Below are 22,111 nucleotides of genomic sequence, written 5' to 3' on the forward strand. Positions count from 1 at the left end.
AAGGCATGCATACATCCCACACGGTGAGTTGCACCAATATTGTAAAATTATAAGCATAAAAAGTGCTTTTCAGGCATATCTTCCTTTCAGATGTTGCACATTCTTGCAACTGTATGTCCTAGGCAGAGCATTGGAAAGCAGATCACACACACAAAGATACCTTCACCACACCAGCAGAAAACCTTACAAAGGGGTGGGTCCAGGCAGCAGACAAGGAAGTGGAGGTAATTACTGGGCACCATGAGCTGACAGATGCAGCGAAACACAGGGCAGGAAAATATGAGGGGGAGAGGGGAGGAGGAGGTCCAGGACTGTCTGTACAATATATGCATATTTTTTCAAATGTAAATTATAAAGTGAATGCTGCTTTTATGTGACTGCATAAAAGCAGGCATAACAAGGCTGCTCTACTTCCCTTTAAACACAAGCACATAAAGAGAGTAAGGGATGTGAAAAGCCAATTCTTTGTGCTGCTACTTAATCAATTGCACTCAGTTCTGCTCGATGACACAGCCACACTGCAAAGACCACTCAGCAGTTAATGGATATGATGTTGGAAAAGCACTTTGAGGTCTTCCAAAGGAAGAGGAGGGTAAAAACCCAGAGGGGCATGGTTTTATTACCTAGTAACTGAAAGGCATGACACATGAAACTCCCGTGACCTGAAAGGAAGTGAAGATATTCATTTATTTTGCTTATTCTGATTGTTCTGTATGAAAGCATTCATTCTTTCCAACGTTGGAATGGGAAAGCACGGTAGGGTGATCCTCTGCCCTAATCTGGTCCTGTCAGCATAACTATCACAGTCTGTAAGGAATAAATATGTTCTTCAAGTGTTACAGCCTACGTTTACAATCTGTCCAAATGCAGAGCTGAGGAGGAGTTATGTGTTTTTAACTGTATACATCCATCACTAGCTATCGCTCTTCCCACAGACAGCACAGTCAACAGCGAAACACAAAAGCTAAAAATAAGTGCCTGGGCAATTGCTCGGGAGAGCTGCACATGGGCGCAGTGTGACATGTACACACATCCCTTCCCTTTTTTCTATTACAGCCGATTTAAAGTAATTGGAATTCAGGGCTCCAATCTAAGAAAAATGAAATCAACATGCACTGCACAGATATGTAAAAATCAGTTGGAAGTAAAATTTCATGCTCATCACCACACAACATCACTGTTCCAAACAGCACGTGCCCGGAGGCAGGCAGTGACTATTATATGTTGCCGCAAATGCCAGGAAATATGACAATTATAGGCACATCAAGTGCTCCAAGAAAGATTTAGCGTCATTCCACACAAGCTGAAAATATTTCTCCACTCACCAGTATTTTAACACATTCCGTCGGATCGACACTATTAAAGAACCGTTGTTTACAATTTACTATGCTCTACTGATGGAAAATGTTGCATAAGAAGTATAGTTCACATGCAGGTGTACATTCAAAATATATGAGTGGATATATCGTTGCATATAGAAAAAAAAGCATAATGTAAAAGGAAAACACTAAGTTCCGAAAAATCAATAAATCTGTGACTTAAATAGGTAGTTTTGGTTTTCTTCTTGTTCTGTAAGAATTTGTTGGGTGAGAAAAAGAGCATAAAAACCTTAGAAGTTATAAGTTTGAAATATATTCAAAGGAGACAAGTTGTCTTTCAACAGTCGTTTTTGAACTTTTTTTTTTTTTTTTAGCTTCAAAATGATTTAGCTAACCAAACCTCATAGGAAATCACAATGTATTCAATAAAAAACAGGTATTTAATTAATACAAATTTCTTTCATAAGTGCAAGTTTAAGACATTTATTTTTAGGTAAACAAATGAGGGGGCTTTTGATAAAGAGAAAAATGTGAAAGAGGAGATTATGGGTGACAGTTACATTCTTCTGTGAGTGTCTGACTCGTTTCTGTATTTTGGAGGGTTTTTTGCACCATATTAAGACAATTCTGATTTATACGCGTAAGTGGTTACAAACCCTTGCAATCTGAGGTTACTCTTCAAGCAAACAGAAAAGGGAGCAGAAGAAGCTTCCTTCCACAGCCTGAACCACCTCAATAACCTATTAACATAAATTAACTCATCATCACTGATTGCAACTATGGTAACATTCCCCACACAGTTGACGGAATATGTAGAATTTAAAAAAAAAAAAAAAATCACAATACTTAAATCCAATTCAAACCTTGAGAAAACCAAAGATTGCCACCCTCCACTGCACCCCCACCCCCACACACAGAATGTCCTAGTGGTTAGTGGAATCCAATTGCTATTTGAAAGTCTGTCTTTAAGAGCCTGCCAGCATACACTGAGTTGGTGTTAGAGGTCAACAACTAGGCTCACCAAGGGGCAAACCTAGGATTCGAGCAGGGTGTGCCACCTGCAGACCTGCTGGCCTTTGGTCTCCTTCATTTCCTCCCAATGGTCTTGCTCCTCCTCTCCACTACTGTTTTGGCCCAGAGCAATCCAGCCAATCATCTCTTTACGCTTCATAGTGCGCCTGTTATAAACGGAGATCATCAAGGTGACATCAGAGAGCTGAAAGAGGGCCACCTGGAAAACAAAGGTCTCTTTATAGACAGGATTGGGCTGGCCACGTCGAATGGATGTCTTGCAGCGGGACATCTCTTGACCCACCGAATTGAGGAGAAAGAGCTTTCCATATGTATCTAAGAGGGGGAAAAAAAGGGAAAGGAGAAAACATCAGCCCTTTCAGTTTTGCTGTTCTATCGATAGTTGTAGTATTTACATGGGCAGCAAATTTTCCTTTTCACATACTGATCAGCATCGTTAGGCCTGGTACTTGCCCTGGGACTAACATAGTTTACATGAGCGATTAAGGAAAGGGATTGTTACCTGGAAAGCATGGTGTTTCATGTAGCCCACCATCGGGCACCTTGCCAATGTTCATTAGGAGCCCTACTCTATACACACACAGCCATACATGCAATGGTGCTTATGGACATGCATTGAGTTTTTCATTCCCATTTTATTTATGGACAAGATAAATGTGCAGAGTTTGCTCTATACATGTGTTTTTCTTCCCATTGTCACAATACTATTTTGTGCCTGAGTTAAGGAGTCCCTTCTTTTCTCATGGTGTACGTATTCTTTGGACCGTCTCATCTACTTAATGGCAACTACCAACTCTGACTTCAATGACAACTGCTAAACCTATTCCTCTAGCCTACATGTCTCTCCTGAGCTCAAGATCCAACAGAATACTGCATTTCTCTTCATGGACATTCCAGACACACCTCACACTCATCAGGTTCCCAACTCAAACACTCACTGCTCCACTGTTCCCCCATCTCTCATAACATCATCCCCTCAATGAGCCAAATCAGTAATGGGGGCTACATTTATTGACAAGACTGGCTTCCTCACCCTGGTGCAACCAGTGAATCACCCAGTATTGTTGATTCTACCTCTTAAATAGTTCCCAATCAACCCACTTATTTGTATCCCTAATACCAATGAACTCTCAGTGTACACCATAAGCTCAGGTCATCAGCATCTCTCACCTGCATGCTTGCTCAACAAACACCAGTCACTGGACAAGGCAATATATGTAAAATGCCTATCTGGTCATGTCACTTTCACTAAAAAGCAAAAATGAACTTGTCTATACTTCCCACTCGTCTTAGGATAAAATTAAATTTCTTTGAATAGACTAAATACTTGGGCCATGCTTATTTATTAAATAAAGATATGCAATAAAAACTTTATTACAATTTGCAAATTGTAATCCAACCATTCTGAACTACCTTCATCCCTCGAAACCCACCTGCTCTCTTTCCCTTTTACTTTGACACAAATTATACATGTCCTGATATCCCAAGTGACACCCACCTTCACATGACTTCTAATCACTAGTTTGGTTTAGACATTATTTTACCCAAATTTCCTGACCACTCTCCCTCCCCTCTAGGCCTAGTTCAGATAACCTGCCAGTGGATCTCATCAAAATCAAGTTTTACACACATAGATACAGAGAACAGACTGATGGTTGTCAGAGGGGAAGAGGAGAGGTGAAAAGGTGAAGGGATTGAGAAGCACAGATTGGTAGTCACAAAGCAGGGATGTAAAGCACAGCATAGAAAACATAGTCAATGATATCGTAATAACCATGTGTGCTGCCAGGTGGGTACTGGAAATATCGTGGGGAACACTTTGTAAAGCATATGATTGTCTAACCACTGTACTATTCACCTGAAACTAACACAAAATAATATTGACTGTTAACTGTAATTGGAAGAAAAAAATTAAAATCATAATTTAGCTTCTCTCACTTATCACCCAGTATTTCATTGCTTGTTTCCTTGTCTGCAAGACTAGACTACCAGTTCCCCAATGGTCAAAAGAAGAATTGCCTTGTTTATCATTGTATCCAATGCCTGGCCCAGGGTCTAACATGTAGCACACATTCAATAAGTATTAAGTATTTTATAATGAATGTTCATGACTGGCCAGGACGCTCAACCTTCTTTGTTCTTTTGGTCTCAAGTTTTTCCAAACTTACAAAATGCAACTTATTTGATCATCCTTGCACTGGTATGCTGTAAAATGGTAACTAGCATAATATATTTAGTCATTTATAGAAAGGAAAGAAAATATCCAAATCACTGATATAGTCTACTACTTTTGCTAAAATTCTTGAAAGGATCATTACAAAGAACATCATTCCTAAAACAATTATATTTTTAGCCCTAGCCAGTTTGGCTCAGTGGATAGAGTGTCTGTCTGTGGACTGAAAAGTCCCAGGTTTGATTCCAGTCAAGGGCACATGCCTGGGTTGTGGGCTCAATCCCCAGTAGGGGGGTGGTGTGCAGGAGGCAGCCAATCAATGATTCTCTTTCATTATTGATGTTTCTCTCTCTCTCTCTCTCTCTCTCCCTCGCTATTCCTCTCTGAAATAAATAAAAATATGTATTTTTAATTACATTTTTAGTAAAATCATTTATCAATTTCTTGACTTTTTTCTTAACTACAACTTTTACCCCTAACTTATGTATGCTCTATTAAAAAAAAAAAAAGACAAATGTTAAGGTGTTTTCCAAATTCTATTTTTCTGTACATTCTGTACAGACTGAAAGCTGTTTACTGCTCCCTTTCCCACCTAAAACAAGTCAAACTTTTTACAAGCGTGAACCCAGGTTTTTGTAATCTACCTATTGGAGAGCATTATAGGATGGGAAACACATTACAACGTGCAGTGCTCTTTCTATATTGATTTTTTTCCTATCCTGGTTTGATGTGTTGTTTTGTGCACTTATCCACTGAGAAACACAAGGTGTGAAATTACACTTGAGGTGGGAAAACACTTCTCTGTCTCAGGCTCAGGCTCTCCACTCTTCAAACTGCTTTACAGAAAAGCTATCAGAAAACCAACAATGTGGGAGTGAAGTATCATTGCTGCCTCTGTAGGGCTACATGATTCCATAAGGAAAGGTTCATTCCAGTCACCCAACTGCACTGGGAATTCTGCTGCCAGGGGGAACCGAGTTAACCTGCAAGCAAGGACCTGCTTATTTCACAAAGAGAGCAATTTCCAGCTTTATCCTGTCGCAAGACTGCTTTCTAGTTACGAAACCATGGGAAGCAAAAGCGGAGATGAGGAGGACTACTGCACTGTTACACTTTTTTTCTGGCACACATAGCACAAGTGCAGGCAAAGCAGTTGGAGAACTGAGTTGGCAGAATAGCATCCAGCACTATCAGGAATCATGACCCATTCTGTGTTTTGATCATAGTTTTGAGTTACTGGAGACACTGAGAGACTTTATACCTCATCGCCAGAAGATAAAATATTGTTTGTGGTTGTTTTGTAAAAAATATAATAATCAATTTCAAAGAATTAAAAAAGAGCTCAGTTTAGTTGTATATTTACGTCAGTGGGCCCTTCTCTATCATTTTAGACTGGTCCTCATCAGAATAAGTAACTGAACCTCAAAAGACCCAAGCCCTGCTCCCCACACTTCTACACAGCAGAATGTCCTGATACTAGTCAAGTTGGTGAAAAGCAAGCACATCATTCCTGCTGATCAAGGTTCCCCTTTGAGCCAGAATGATCAGCACTGTTTCCCCCCTTCCATCAGGTGTCTGCAGACTGGATTGTTTATGAGATTATTATTTCCCCTTCTTGTCACTTACAATTCAGCTCCGGGGATGGCAGTTTGGTAGGAGGTGGCCTTTTCATAACTAGAAAGCAGTTATTGATTTTAGAGAGAGAGAGGAGGTGGAGAGAGGGAGGGAGGGAGGGAAGAAGGGAGAGGCAGAGGGAAACATTGATTTGTTATTCCACTTATTTATACATTCATTGGTTTCTTTTTTTAGCAGCCTGATCTAGGATAGAACCCACAACCTTGGCATATCAGAATGACACTCAAACCAACTGAGCTACCTGGCAGGACCTTCATGTATGTCTTTAGATTTTCACCCTTTAAGTAGATGAATGTTGGGATTTTCATAATATAAGTAAAGATATCCAAAATATATTTAACAGTATTTTGCACATTAAAAATATTTAAAATTTAGGTTATGTCTTCCCAAAACTTACTTTTTTCATTTGATATTAAATTTTTATATTATCTATATTGATATTTATTTTAATAAGCTACAGTGTTTAATAAACTATAATGCATTTATCCTTACTTTTAATGAATGGATATTTAATTGTTTAAAATAACCAAGAATTGAAAATAGTTCAGGGAACATTTTCCTATATTTTTCATTGTACCAATATTTGAGACCCTTTCTAGTATATATCAAGGAGTGAATTACTATCTTTTATAAATTTTAGATAAAGAATCATTGTTATATTTCCTAATAGTATCCTTTCCGTACTTGTAGTTTACCCTTTTGTTCTGTTTATAGTACACTTTTCAGCATAATGTTTTAAATTTTATGGCATCAAATTTATCAATGTTGTCATTTTTAGTTGATGTTTTTTAAACAAAATTAATAAATTCTACCCAAATTCAATAGTCTCCTGCATTTTCTTCTCTAAGTCTTAAAAATTTGTTTTTCACACTTAATCTTTTTTTAGATATAACTGACATATAACATTGTTAGTTTCAGGTGTAAAACATAATAATTTGACATATGTATATATAGTGAAACTAGAGGCCCAGTGCATGAATTCATGCACAGGTGGGGTCCCTCGGCCTAGACAGCGATCAGGACCAACCAGGGGGCATGATGGGGGGCAACCAGGGGGAGGGATGGCAGGAGGTTGGCTGGCTGGGAGGAGGGACTGAAGGAGATTGGCCGGCCAGGGTGAGGGACCACGGGAGGTTGGCTGGCCAATCCCCTGCCCTGATTGAGGTCAATAGGGGGACTTGTCTGGTGGGGGGAGGGACCTCAGGAGTTAGAAGGTTGGCTGAGGGAGCACACTGACCACCAGGAGGCATTTCCCGCATTGAGTGTCTGCCCTTTGGTGGTCAGTACGCATCACAGCAACTGGTGAACCGGTTGTTCAGTCATTTAGTCATCTGGTCACTTAGGCTTTTATATATATAGACTAGAGGCCCGGTGCACAAAATGTGTGTACTTGGGGGAGGAGGGTGTCCCTCAGCCCGGCCTGTATCCTCTCACAGTCTGAGAGCCCCCAGGGGATGTCTGACTGAGAGGTTGCGCCCAGTCCCTGCAGGGAGCAGGCCTAAGCCACCAGTCAAACATCCTTAGTGCTCCTGCCACTGCTGCTGTGCTTGCCAGACATGAGCCCAGCTTCTGGATGACCAGCACTCCCGCTGTGGGAGCGCACTGACCATGAGGGAGCAGATCCTGCATTGAACGTCTGCCCTGGTGGTCAGTGTGCATCATAGTGACTGGTCATTTCACCATTTGATCGATTTGCATATTAATCTTTAATTATATAGGGTTATTACCCATGGATAAGTTTAATTATCCATGATCACATATAGTTATAAATTCTTTTTCTTATGGTGAGAACTTTTAAGATCTACTCTCTTAGCAGCTTTCAAACATACAATACAGTATGTTAACTACAGTTACCATGCTGTACATTATATCCCCAGGACTTATTTATCTTATAACTAAGACTTTGTACCTTTGGACCATTTTATCCCTCACATCTCCCACCTCTGGAAACCACCAATCTGTTCTCTGTATCTATCTTTAACAACAACAAAAAATAGATATCCCATGTAAGTGAAATCATAGCCTATTTGTTTTTCTCTCACTTACCACATTTAATTTTTAATCCCCTGAAATTGATCTTTGTGTGTGGTGTGAATAGAGGTCTAATTATTTTTCCATATGGGAAGCATTATTCATTGAACAGTACATTATCTCCCTGCTGGATGGTAATATGTCTGTCAGATATCAAGTTTCTAAGTTTGAGTGTCTTTCCCTAAGTCTGATAATATTTATTATCATCATTTCATAATATGTCTTGGTATCTGCTAAAAAGAATCCCTCTATCATCTTTTTAAAAACCAAGTTATTCTAAGTTTTTGTTTGGTTTAACTGGCTCTTGCATATTTAGTTTCCTTTTGTGTGTTTTCGTAAGTTTTATAATTTTTCCATAATTTTCATACTCATTTTATTGTTGTCATATATATATTTATATTTATATATATATATATATATATTTATATGTATATATAGCTTAGAAATTTTCTTGCTGATGTAAATAGTGATGTTTAAAAACTCTACTTTCTAATTGTTCCTGATATATTAGAAACCAATTGATTTTGTATAAGAAACACCTTAGTTTAAATTCATAGATTTTCTTGTATTTTTATGTAGATAACCGGATATTTTTTCTTATTCTATTGCATTGCCTTCAGCCTCCAGCCTAATGTTGAATAAGAGATACTGGTGGGAGCCTTATTTTTTCCTGACTTTGAAGGGATTTGGGGATTAATAATGATAGTGAGCCTGGCCCTGGAGGGGCTCAGTGGTTAGAGTATCAGCCCCCACACTGAAGGGTTCCAAGTTTGATTCCTAGCCAAGGGCATGTACCTGGGTTGCAGGTTCGATCCCCAGCCCTGGTCAGGGTGAATGTGGGAGGCAACCAATCACTCTTTATCTATCTATCTCTTCCCTTCCCTCCCTCCTTTCCACTCTCTCTAAAAAGCAATGGGAAAAATATCCTAGGGTGAGGATTAACATATATAATAAAAGAGAAAGATGCAAACTGACCGTACCTTCATGACGCCTACCAGGAGTGAGTATGCAAATTAACCCAACAAAGATGGCAGGTTAATTTGCATACATGCAGGCATTTCACACCACCCCAGCCACTGTGGGCCTCTGGGCAGCATGGGAAGGCAGAAAGGCAGCTCCGGGCCAGAACAAAGGCTGGGTAAGGAAGGCTCATTCTGCATGAATCTTTATAAAGGCAGTGTTTATTAAAAAACAGTTCATTTTCAAAATTGAGCTATCATCTGTTGAAGTGTGTATACATTGTTTGGAAGTACTCTATATTTTATTAAAATGCCCACTATTGAAGATAAGCAAGTTACCTTCTGTACCTTATATTAGTTGTTGATATGCAATACCATTTCCACCTTTCTAAGCTCTTTCCTGTACCAAAGGGGGGTAAAGCCATAAAAACTACATTTGCCTAAATCCCTGGCCTGTGAGACCCCAGCTCAACCACACTAATGAAAGCCACACTTATGAGACTAGAAAGGTGAGCCGTAGATGCAAATGCAGGCACATGTGCAGCATTAAAAGCCTGCAAAGCAAGGGTTTGCCCACAAGGGTTCAAACATCCTTGTGAGAATCACCTCTTTTGTGTGCTCACATCTCAAACCAGAAAGGCTTCTTTCCTGTGATACCTGAACTTCTGGACTTCCTGGAGAGAGCCCTGCTGACATTTAAACCCTGTGATAAACAACATCCAACTCGAAATACCTAGAGCATTTTCCTGACAAAATCAGTCTGATGTAGTAATCAGTAATCTGAACTGGAATGTGACCATAAAAAAGAAGAGAGGGGGAAAAAAAAAAAAAAAGAAAAAAAAAAAGGATGGGCACTGGCCTAGAAGTTGGTGCCAGGTGATGAGGAAACTATTATAATATCAGAGGCCAGAACAGTGGAGATCCATAATCCATGTTACATGATGATAAAAACCGCCATCTGCTAGAACTCGGGGGAAGAGCATATGCCTAATGAGATTGCTGCTCCAGGAGACAGATTGAAAAACAGAATGTTAAAAGTGAGTATTCAGTGCGACTGGCTTCACTGGGAGGCGAGAGGCGAGAGGTAAGCCTGGGAAAGAACTGACTAGCATGCAAGGGGAAGGGAAAGGAAAAAGAGAGCAAGCAGGAATTCAGACCCTTTTGTGGTTGGAAAGGCTGATTGCTCCTAGACCTCCCAATAGTAAGGGATGAACCATGGTTAGCGATTTAGGTCAAATACGACATGAAGATGTAGGCTTCTCACCAGATTAGAGTTGACTGGACCATGTGGCTGAGTTCTGAATAGCAGAATATGAGAAGAGATGCTCAGGCATGGCTATCCTCAACCACTCCCACCAAGCAAGAAGTCTCCCATGTTGCCTCCCCTCCTTTCATGGCAATGATGGAGCTCACATGTGAATGTCATACTATCTCCTGATTACAGAGCCTTCACTCATCACAGATTGGAGGAGAGACACGTGATTCACTTTGGAAAGTGATGCAAGAGAGAAATCAACCTTTGCTGCGTAAGCCACTGAGACTGTAGGTCGGATATATTTGTTGCTTCATCACAGCTGAGTCTACACTAATACACTTTTTATTAATCATCTGCTAAGAGTAATTATCTTCTCAATAATGGATACTGAACTTTATCAAAAGCTTCAATTGCACTTATTGAAAAAAACATAATGTTTTCTCATAAATCAGTTAATATGGTGAACTACACCAGCAAATTTTCCTAATGTTAAGTTTTCCTTGCATTCCTGATACAAGTCTAATGTGTTGGTTACTAGTTTGTTTGTTTTTTTTTCTCTCTCATTAGGATGCTGAGTGGGCCCAACATAAACTGCAGTGGATGTGAGAGGTGGGGAGAGAAGGGACAGGAAGATATTGAGAAGAAGAGAAATATTAATCTAATGTTATATCTATTTTTTACATAGCAGTTCCTTTACATTTATTATGACCACTGATACATTTTGATTGATGATTGATTTTTATTGTGTTGGTTTGTGCTTTCTATCTATCCTGAATTTCCTTTGCTTTTAAATATCCTTTTCTGCTTTTTGTTGTATTAACTGAAATTTTTATTCTGACTTATGCCCTCTCTTGCTTTGAAAGTTAAGTTAAAATTTTAACATGTATGCCTCATTTAATGTCTCAAATTAATCAATACCTCTTAAAAAACAGTAGGGCCTTAGAATTCTTTGATTTCCCTCTCCTCTTCCCATACTTCATGTTATTTCTGCCTAGAATATTATTTCCACTTCATGGTTGAACTCCCAATGTTGGTCATTTTTCCTACTGTTGCTGTTTTTTATTATGCAGTCTACATATGCTTGTATTTATCTACATGTTTACCATTTTTTGTTCATTACTCTTCCTTACACATCACTTCTTCCATGTTCAATTTCCCTCTTCCCGAAATACATCAGTTAGTTCTTTCTTTTTAAAAAAAAAAATATATATTTTATTGATTTTTATACACAGAGGAAGGGAGAGAGATAGAGAGTTAGAAACATCGATGAGAGTCATCGACCAGCTGCCTCTTGCACACCCCCTACTGGGGATATGCCCGCAACCAAGGTACATGCCCTTGACCGGAATCGAACCCGGGACCCTTCAGTCCCCAAGCCGACGCTCTATCCATTGAGCCAAACCGGTCCCGGCAGTTAGTTCTTTCATGATAAAACTTTTCAAACTCCGTGGGAAATATCTTCTTTTGCCTTTACTTGAACAGAATTCTACGTTGAGAATGTTTTTCTCTCAGGACTAGAATGATATTCTCCCCATGTCCTCTGGCTTCTATCATTGCTGTGGAGAGGTCTGTCCTCCGACTTACTGTTATTCTTCTGCAGGTAACTGAGTTTTTTATTGTTATTTTTCCTTTTTATATTGTTATTTTATCTTTTTTTAAAACAGCATTATTGAGATAGAATTCATGTGCTATGGGAACTGTATTTTCTCTCCTGTTGCTTTTCAGATTTTCAAAGTGATATGGTGGAGAGAATTAAATGAGTTGATGTAAGTAAAGGAAGACCACTTATGTTCTTAGTAAGTTAGTGCCACGTGGAAATCCTCCTATGAATTGGTCCTATCTGAGCACAAAGTGGCCAGTAGTAAATACTCATTGTATTTCACTGAAACCTGGACCAGGGTTTTTAAAGAAGGTGGGTGCCTCACATCTTCGCTTAGTTCTTGTCTCCGAGCTCTCCAGTCATACATAGCATGCACCCCCTGCCTCCCTCCTTCACAATAAAACGAGGCAGCCTGATTTGCCTTTTGTTTTTCTTTCCTCTGGTCTCTGCTATTGTGAGTGCCTAACAAGGTTAATATGCTGCTGCTGTAAGTATTATTATTTGTGAGGTAATTATCACGCAGAGCCAATCCTGCACACGCTGAGAGGCTTGGGAACTTGTTTAAACTGCAAGTCGACTTCATGACAGTGTTTGACAAGGACCATTACTTGTGTGTATATATACACACTTACACATTGGAGACAGAGGCATGGCAAAGAGGGAGCTTGAGAGAATAACATTTTTTAAACATAGCACTTGTATCAGTAACATTAGCTTTTTGACCTCATTTAATAGGGAAGAAAGTGAAATTCAGGGAAGTTAAATCATATGTCAAGGCCATGCAATAATTGTGTGGCAGGCGCAGGAAAAGGACAGAACAGAGCTGCTAAACTGTTGGAGAATTGCCTTCCCATGAAGCCAAATTCAATAGATAATCAAATGTTTCTAATTCTCAATGGTGACTTTTTCAAAAGCATTTGCAAATGCGCGTCAGGATTTTAGATGTCTCCCAGACTCTATAAGCTGCTTTTCACCTGGACCACCCACCATCTACAGGGGTGGAGACTATCCCTTGCCATCAGATTCATAGACTATCCTGCACCATCCTAACAGCAATCATGACAACAATATTTGGAATACTGACCACATGTGCTAAATGAGATGTTACCTTGAAAGAGCCTGGAATGATTCCTTGGCACATTGTTATGGGATGAAAGTTAAGATTAGTTTATGTTGCTACCTCATTTATATATTGTTTCTGAGTTGGATCTATGAGCTAGTTTCAGTAATTTTCAAATAACCTCTTTTATCTTCCCTATCGTGCCTTTGATTTGAAAAAACAATACAGCAATTTATACTTTATAACATGAGCACTTTCACAAAAAAGATAGTAGATAGATGATAGATAGATAGATAGATAGATAGATAGATAGATAGATAGATATTATATCTATATCTAAGTCTACATTATCTGTCTATCATCTATCTACCTACCTACCTACCTATATACCTATATTCCTACCTACCTATCTACGTATCTGTCTACCTACCTACCAGATGATTAGAGAAAAGGCTAAACTTGGAAATGCAGATAGTTAAGTTAAATTTATTGGGGTGACATTGATTAGTAGGATCATATAGGTTTCCACTGTACATTTCTATGATACATGTTCTATATATATATTATCTATATTGATATATAAACCTGATTCATTTATTTTAATAAGCTACAGTGTTTAATAAACTATAATGCACTTATCCTTACTTTTAATGAATGGATATTTAATTGTTTAAAATAACCAAGAATTGAAAATAGTTCAGGGAACATTTTTCTATATTTTTCATTGTACCAATATTTGAGACCTTTTCTAGTATATATCAAGGAGTGAATTGCTGGCTTTTATAAATTTTAGATACAGAATCATTGTTATATTTCCTAACAGTATCCTTTCCATACTTGTATTTTATCCTTTTGTTCGGTTTATAGTACACTTTTCAGCATAAATGTTTTAAATTTTATGGCATCAAATTTATCAATGTCATTTTTAGTTGATGAGTTTTAAACAAAATTAATAAATTCTACCCAAACTCAATAATCTCCTGTATTTTCTTCTATAAGTCTCAAAAATTTGTTTTTCACACTTGATCTTTTTTAGATATAACTGACATATAACATTGTTAGTTTCAGGTGTAAAACATAATAATTTGACATATGTATATATAGTGAAACTAGAGGCCTGGTGCAAACATCCATTTAACACAAACTTCTATTAAAATATAAAACATGTCCATCACCCCAGAATATTTCCTCCTATTCCTGTCCAGTCCATCCTGCCACCAATACCAATCCTAAAGCAACCACTCTTCTACTTTCTAAATTCACTATAGATGAGTTGTGCCTATTTTAGAACTTCCTAAAAATGGAATGTTTGGGGGATTCCTCCATGCTGTTAAATACCTCCGTTAATTTCATTCCTTTGTATTGCTGAATAGCATTCCACAATACAATACATCTTAATTTGTTGATTCATTCATGAGGACATGAAGACTTTTTGTCGTTTTTGACATTACGAATAAAGCTGCTAGGAACATTCTTGTGCAGATCTTTTTTTTTTAACTTATGGTTAAATGCCTAAGATGGAACTGCTGTATTTTCAGAGCATTTGACCTGTATAAGAAACTGACAGGAATTTCCCCAAAGTGGTTGTTTCATTTTCCACTCCCACCAAGAATGTATTCTCCACACTTGGTGGAATTGGCCTTTTTAGTTTTAGCCATTCTGGAGGTGGTGGAGGGTGGAGACTTCCAACTGTAAGCATGCCTCCACCAGCTCCTGCTCATCAGAGTAAAACCTACCCCTCACTAAGCCTTCTCCCCAACGATTTAACTCAAAAGTTAAATGGGGATGGGTCTTACATTTCTCCTAAGACCCTAACAGAGGAAAGGAACTACATCTACTATTTGTCCAACTCTTCAATCTTGCTTAAGAAGACAAGTTTTTGCCAAGACCGGTTTGGCGCAGTGGATAGAGCGTCGGCCTAAGGATTGAAAGGTCCCAGGTTCGATTCCGGTCAAGGGGCATGTACAGGCTGTAGGCACATCCCCGGCAGAGGGTGTGCAAGAGGCAGCTGATCGATGATTCTCTCTCATCGATGTTTCTAACTCTCTCTCCCTCTCCCTTCCTCTCTGTAAAAAATCAATAGAATATATTTAAAAGAAGAAAAAGAGAAGTTTAAAATATCAGAACAATCATCTGACGGAATCAAGCTCTGAATTTAAAGTTATCTTCTGTTTCATGATATATTTTGAGACAAAAAATTCTCACCTCTAAATCCATGCCTTTGTTTCCAGAAAGATTAAGAATCCTCAATAATCTAGACAAGGAAAGCTCCCAGTACTCAGGTTCAGCAACTCTCCTTTCAGATTTCCTAAGAACGATTCTTCACATTATCATAGCCACGCTATAGGACAGGTTTGATGTCCCCTCTTTACAGACTAGATAACTACACCAATGCCAAGGGTCCCAAGCACAAGATTTGTGACGGTTGCAGGTACATGTTCCTATATGTGTCTCTCCCCTGGCAGGCACCTCCTTCATGGCAGACTCTTTCATGAGGGTTTTTGGTCCCACATCCTGCCCTCCCATCACCTCCACCTTGGATGCCAGTGCACTTGTCAAGGTCTCTCCACCACCTCTGCTCCCAGGCCCACTCATTTCCCCACTTGCATCCTCTCTCCTCCCGTTTCTTCCAACTCTGCTCATTTACCTCATAAAACTCATGTTCCCTCGTCCTTTCTCTCTCTTCCATATGGGAACTAAAAATGTATTCTAAGCTTGCCTGACAACTGCCAAAGTAGCACTAGTGGTGTAATGAAGTGAGACATAATGAAGAACCAATGCTGTCAACAACTAAAGCCCTTGAAAGTGCCAAGAGGTCCCTTTCACAAAGGAACTTCTACTTTCTCAACCCCTCCTAATTATGCTGGATTTTCCTTAAGGACCAGCATTCTACATAAACAAACAAACAAACAAAAAAATGTTTGTCTTCCCTTTTGGGTTTCTCTTTTAGTTACTAGCATCGCAGCAACATTGTCTTCTATTACTTTGGTTGCAAAGACACAGCATGTCAATTACATTTTAAGTTAAATTGCAATGCTATGTCTAAGAAAAATCATGTTGTCAATGCCAAACTGACTTCAACTTCTGGAATCAAATCAATTTCTAAATTAGAACTTGCATTTTCTTTTCCTATTTTGTTGTAAACATTTGTTGTAAGAAATTCCCTTGGCATATTTTATATATATATATATATATATATATATATATATATATATATATATATATATATATATATATGAAAATATATTAACAGCATCCTCAACATCACAGCTTTATATGCAATAGTCTTACCAAGAAAGTATATATTATGACCTCATTTTACAGATGAGAAAACTGAGATTCAGAAAACTTTAGCAACTCACAACTAGAAAGTGGTAGAGCCTGAATTTACATATTAGTTTGTTGGCCTCCAGTTGATGTTTTCATAGCCACTATGCGTCCTTCCCCATCTCCTATATTTCCTGGTACCACCCAGCATACAAAATAAAGTTTCCCAGAATCCACTGGAAAGAGCCATCACTGTGTGATCCCCTGCCCCTAATTCTCTGCACTGCCACCAACTTCTTCCCCCAAAATTGTTCAGATCTCACCAAACCCCAGAAGAACAGGAAAAGAGAACAGCAAAAGCTCTGAAGATAAAGCATTTCATCAACCGAAAGCTATTTTAAAAAGCAAAGCTCTATCTAATAAAGTATACCTGTGCAAACAGTACCTAATACATATTTTAAATAGCTCTCACATGGTTCTGAGTGTCAACACAGACTACGGTTTATGCAGCTGTCTATTCTGTTGTCCAGAGTAAGGGGCTTTCCTTATGAGCTTGCTCCTAATAGTTTTAATACAGACTGGCTAACAAAATACCATTAAATTAAGATTCATGGGATATAGCACTGATAAAGGCTAAAAAGAATAAGAGTTCTCCCCCTCCCCCAAATAAAGAGTAAGAGCCCAGATTTGGTTGATAGAACCAACCTTCTTCTACCAGCTATGCTGGCTCTTCATCGATGCTGACATGAGGCTGGAGTTTATTACCCCACACAGCCTATCATGTAGTTATTGATTTCATCCTTATATCAGGAAGACTTTGTTGCTGATGGTGACAGTCTCAATTGCCCTCCACTCTAACCCCTTCTAATTTACCTCTTACACTTGAAAGGCTGGAAATTCAACAACATTTTTTCAGACTCTCTTGCAGCTAGCATTCTAGATACAAATTTGGATCCTTTGAGTAGATGAATTTACATGAGACCCACAAGGCAGAACAGAAGCAAAAATCATCTTCCTGCCCCCATTTAAGCTTTTTGTTTTTCACTAAAGGTACACTAATTTTTAGCAGCATCATTCCAGTGCTCAATCTCTAACTTCTTGGGCTTTGAAAGGTAGTTGGCAGGAACTGTTTTCTTATTCTGACTTCCTGAACCCTGGACTGCAGCTATTAGAGTATGTCTTTTTTCCAGTGGTGATCTCACAAGTGATGAGTCAGGCCTGTGTTGCCCCAGATCTTCCTCCTCCATCAACACCATAACCACTAACATTTCTAGAATGCTCACTATGTGGTAGGCACTGTGTAACACTGTAAATACAGCATTTTATTTGCACCAAAAAAAAAACTCCATGAGAAAAATACCATTAATATATTTTTTTTCTCTAGATGAGTATACCAAGATTAAGAAAAGACAAGCAAACTGCACAGATCAGAGCAACGCTAGTAGGTAAGCAAGTAGACCTGCCTCTTTGGAGGTATTTGAGGGCCTGGAATCTGTAGGAAAATATCCTGTTTATCCAGCCATGGAAACTTAATTGCCCACATACATATATTATGATGCTGAAAAGATGCATTCTTTTCTCTTAAACAATGTACACTTAGAGATCAGCCTATTTCGTGTCAAGAGGTGTCTAGGAATCAAAGAAGCCTCCAATCTAATTAAATTGAAAGACAATTACAAAACACAGAGGTATCGCTCTGTAAAAACTCTCTAAGCTATACCAAGATCGCTTTTACTGTAAAAGTTAAAGGCTGAAGATGAAAGCACGCACAGCCCTGTATTTGCTTCTGGAAGGAACAGAGCTGGGGGAACAGGCATGCACTTACCAGGCGCTCTGTTCACAGCGAGGTTTCGGAAATGGCTGCCTTTGATCATTTCCACAGATAATCGCCCCGTTGTGGCGTTGTAGGACAGCCCCACCAACAGCTCTGGTGCCCCTCCATGAGACAGCGACTGCGTGGATGAAGCACTATCACTGTGAGAAACGGCAGATGGGCTGAGCGGAGACTCTCCACTCTGGAGGGGAAGAAAAACAAAGAACCCATTGGTGCATGCTGCACTTCTCTTTCTTACAGAGAGCCAATATTATGTTTGGTGAAATTGTGGCCCAGTCTCAATGGCTGCCAAAGATTACGAAGGAAGGGCGCACTCGGTGGGAATGATAATAGGCCCGGGGAGCCGGCCCGGGATGAGATCCCCTGCATTATTAACTGACATCTTTGTTTCAAGAGCTGTCTCCATCCAATGCTTCCTCTCCAAAGAAAAAAACAAACCAAGATGTTATTACTAGTGTAAATCAAACCCTCTAAGATACACAGCGAGCTAATAATATATTTAATATAGACCAAAATTCCCTCCTGTGTGATTTGTGCTCGAGTGCTTCTGTGGAACCCATCCGCTCTGTTCTCTGCAGATCCGTGATGAATGGGGCAATTCAAAAGGCATTTTGTCTTCAATGGGAAAAGAAATGACCACTGGATGTCTACCACCGCCTAGGACATTTGGTCCCTAGTTCTGCTCCTAAGGTTGTCAGGAATATGCCTTGATGCTCTCCTTTTTTTCCTCCTAAGAACTAAATGACATTGAAAATGAGCACTTTTACAACTTTTTGATAAGGAAGCTGACACGTGGACTGATATCTCAGAGACCTGGCAGGCAATAGGTGGGCCCAGGGCAGAGCCCCTGCTTTCTGTTTATTCATGTGCATGCTTCTCCAAAGCACCCATTTTTGAGCACCAGACACTTCAAGAAGGGGAGAGGGGAAATGATCAGCAAGTTGATTCTCATTCAGGAAGGGAGAGTAGGTATCAGCTCTGCAGGGGAAACTGGCCAGCCTCCCGGGCCCACCGGTTCTTCCACCAGAATTATGTACATGGGACTTTGGTCAAACCTTTCTTCTCCACATCTAATATCATTTCCTAAAACTTCTTATCAGAAACGCCAATGAACAAATGCAATAAAAGTAATTAACTATTATTTATATCTGTAGGAAGATATCCTTTTTATCCAGCCATCGAGAGCCCCTGCTTTCATGGAACACAATTTGTAAACTAGAGGGCCAGGTGGTTTTGACAAGCACCTTAGATAAGAACCTACTAGATGATGATAACCCAACAATGGAATATTTGTTTAGTTTCGGGTGAGGATTCACCCTCCCCTCTGTTTCTACAGAAACACATCTACTGTGGGCTGCGTAGCTTGCCTCTCCCAGCAAATTTCCAATCCTTATAAACCTCTCAGGCCACAGAGCATATAATCATGTTTAACAAATAACTGGAGAATGTAAAACTCTTGACCTTGGAGTTCTTTCATACTGATTCATGTTCCCCACTCAACTCTGTGCTCCCAGAGCACAGCACAGGGCCTGCCACAGGAATCAGAGGTGTGATCATACCTAAACCTGAGGTCTATAGTGAGGGCAGAACACCTGACCTCCGTGGCTTCTGTTTTTCATGATTTCAGATACACTTTACTCAGAGCTTAAGAAAAAATAGGGGTTTAAGCGAAGATGCGACGTGATCTGGCTTATGCTTTAAAAGGCTCATTCTGAGCCCATGTTTGGTATAGTCTGAAGGGCAGAGACAGAAGCAGGGAGAAAGTAGGAGGCCATTTCTTCCAGCAGAGAGTCGGGTTCTGGTTATATTTTGAAGACATAGCCAATAGGATTTCAGGTAGAAAGGAGAGAAGTCACAAATGACTTGTAAGATTTTTTTTTTTTAATCTGAGCAACTAAAAGGAAGAAATTGTCTTTAGCCAAGATTGGAAGACCGTAGGTGGAATAGAATTAGGGAGGTAAAAAAATCAGGATGTGGAGTCTGGAGATATTAATTTTGAGACCTCTACTAAAAATATAAATGGCTAGATCTCCCATGGCTACACTCTAACCTTTCTGACTCCTTTCCTCTTCCTCAGACATGATGAGTGCCTTCCCACCTCGACACCTGCATGTGCCATTCTCTCTGTCTGACATCCTTTTCCTCCACATGTCACCAGCTTTTCCCTTGATTTCTTGAACTCTGTATTTTATCACCACCTCAAAGAAACTTTCTCTGACTCTTTTGAACAAAGAGCAGCCTCTGTCAAGGTCTGTCCTTCCTGCTTTGGTTTACCTACTGTCGCCCTCCTCCACAAATTGTAAGTTCCTGGAGGATGGAGTCACCACCTGTTTTGTCCTTTCCTGAATCCCCTTCATAGCACCTGACACAGAACAGGCACTGTTTCATTCATTCACAGGCACATTCATTCAAAACAGTATACATCTTTGAATGAATGACTGAGTGGCCCAAGAGAGTTACCTGACCTTCTTATATGGTTTTTTTTTTTAAGGTAATAGTCACACTACACATTACCGATGGCAATAGTGAGATGCCCATCTTGCAGACATACAAGCTGAACTTTCTTTCCTCAAAACCCCAGGGGAGGCAGAGGATGGGGCACATGGAGGAGTTTGGTCATATAAATGGAAGGTCTTCAAAGTGGCTGGAGTTTTAGGCTACTGTTTGCAGATTACTGAGGCACATTTGTCAAGGACCTCACCTTGAGAGTCCCATCTCTGAGTGCATCAGAATAGATATTGTGGGAGGAGCACGACTATGGGTGGTAGGGCCATTTATTAGCTAACTAGAAGGCCTAGCCACCTCTCCTGGTTTTCCCATGCCCAACACACACTGTGCTCTTATTTCCTAAAATGGACATCTATCAGATAATAGATGGGCATGAAAAACCCAGGGAAACATAAAGTGCAGATTGTGGCTTATAAGGATGAGGAGAACCAAATGGAAAATTAAATTAAAGTGTTGGATTTCACAGGCTGAATGTACTAAATCAAGGGCTGACCATTCCACGTCCTTAAACACACCACGTCACTGGCAACACCATTTAACCTACTCACACTGATGTTACTTCTTGGCTCCAAAACCAAAGTCACTTTCATTTCCTCTTCTGGGTGCAGGTGGCTGAGATAGAAGAGTTTCTCTCCCATCATTCTCTCACGGGTCATCTTGCGGGCAGCGTACAGGCGGAAGCGGACAGCACAGCCAGCCACATCTCTGGGCTCCAGCTTGGCGAAGGTGACCTTCTCCTTGAAGACAGGGTTGGGCCCTCTCTGAATGCCCGTCCTGCCCCTCTGTTTCTTACTGGGCAGCAGGACAACATGAACTTGCCAGGAGTTGATGCCACTTCGGTCCTTATCCGGAAGGCCCTGTGCTCTCACAATGGTCACTGTGAGTTTCTGGCTGGCAGCTCTATATTCAAAGATGACATCCAGATCACCACACTTTGAGATGGGTTCTGGGACCCCTGATGGCAGCTGAAAATCAGCCCCATCCTGCTCCTGTTGTAGACAAAGGAAAAGATTAGGAATGGAAATGATAACATCCATTGCATTTCGGTGAGACGATGCCCCTCTGCTCCTTCAGAACCTGGCACTTTTTTTTTTTCACTGTGAGCTCAGATCCCTCTATATTAGAAAGGTCTATTTATTTGTTTATCTCTCCATTATATTGTAAATGTTTTGGAGAGCACAGTGCCTGGCACACAGGGACAAATGAGCAAAGCTTTTATGTTCTGCAGTATCTTCCTCTCAAAAAGCATAACTGACCACTATCATTGAAATCAACTGAAATGCAAAATCTAAAACGAGGAAGCTACACAACTGCCGAGGGGGTAACTTTACCTTGAGTCCCAGGAGAAATAGTTGAGCCTGGACCTGTGCTCTATGGGCCAAGACCTCCTTAAGACAAGAATCCTAATAAAATGTGGGTCATGGACAGGTGATCTCTC

At 39.9% G+C, this 22,111-nt stretch overlaps 1 protein-coding gene across 1 annotated transcript in view; it reads right to left on the reverse strand.

Moving 5' to 3' along the window:
* Window positions 1-1,782: 1,782 nt before the first annotated feature.
* The window catches only part of SYT16 (synaptotagmin 16), a 211,386-nt gene continuing 191,057 nt past the window's right edge, over window positions 1,783-22,111 (reverse strand). Inside the window, exons 5-7 of the mRNA XM_084883158.1 lie at window positions 21,222-21,662; window positions 18,157-18,346; window positions 1,783-2,666 (exon numbers count right to left, since the gene is read on the reverse strand). Coding sequence (XP_084739284.1) covers window positions 2,353-2,666; window positions 18,157-18,346; window positions 21,222-21,662 — 945 coding nt within the window. The 3' untranslated portion in view covers window positions 1,783-2,352. The remainder of the gene's footprint in view (window positions 2,667-18,156; window positions 18,347-21,221; window positions 21,663-22,111) is intronic.

This window comes from Pipistrellus hanaki (genome assembly GCF_964339955.1).
Source record: "Pipistrellus hanaki genome assembly, chromosome: 1".
Classification (NCBI taxonomy): Eukaryota; Metazoa; Chordata; class Mammalia; order Chiroptera; family Vespertilionidae; genus Pipistrellus; species Pipistrellus hanaki.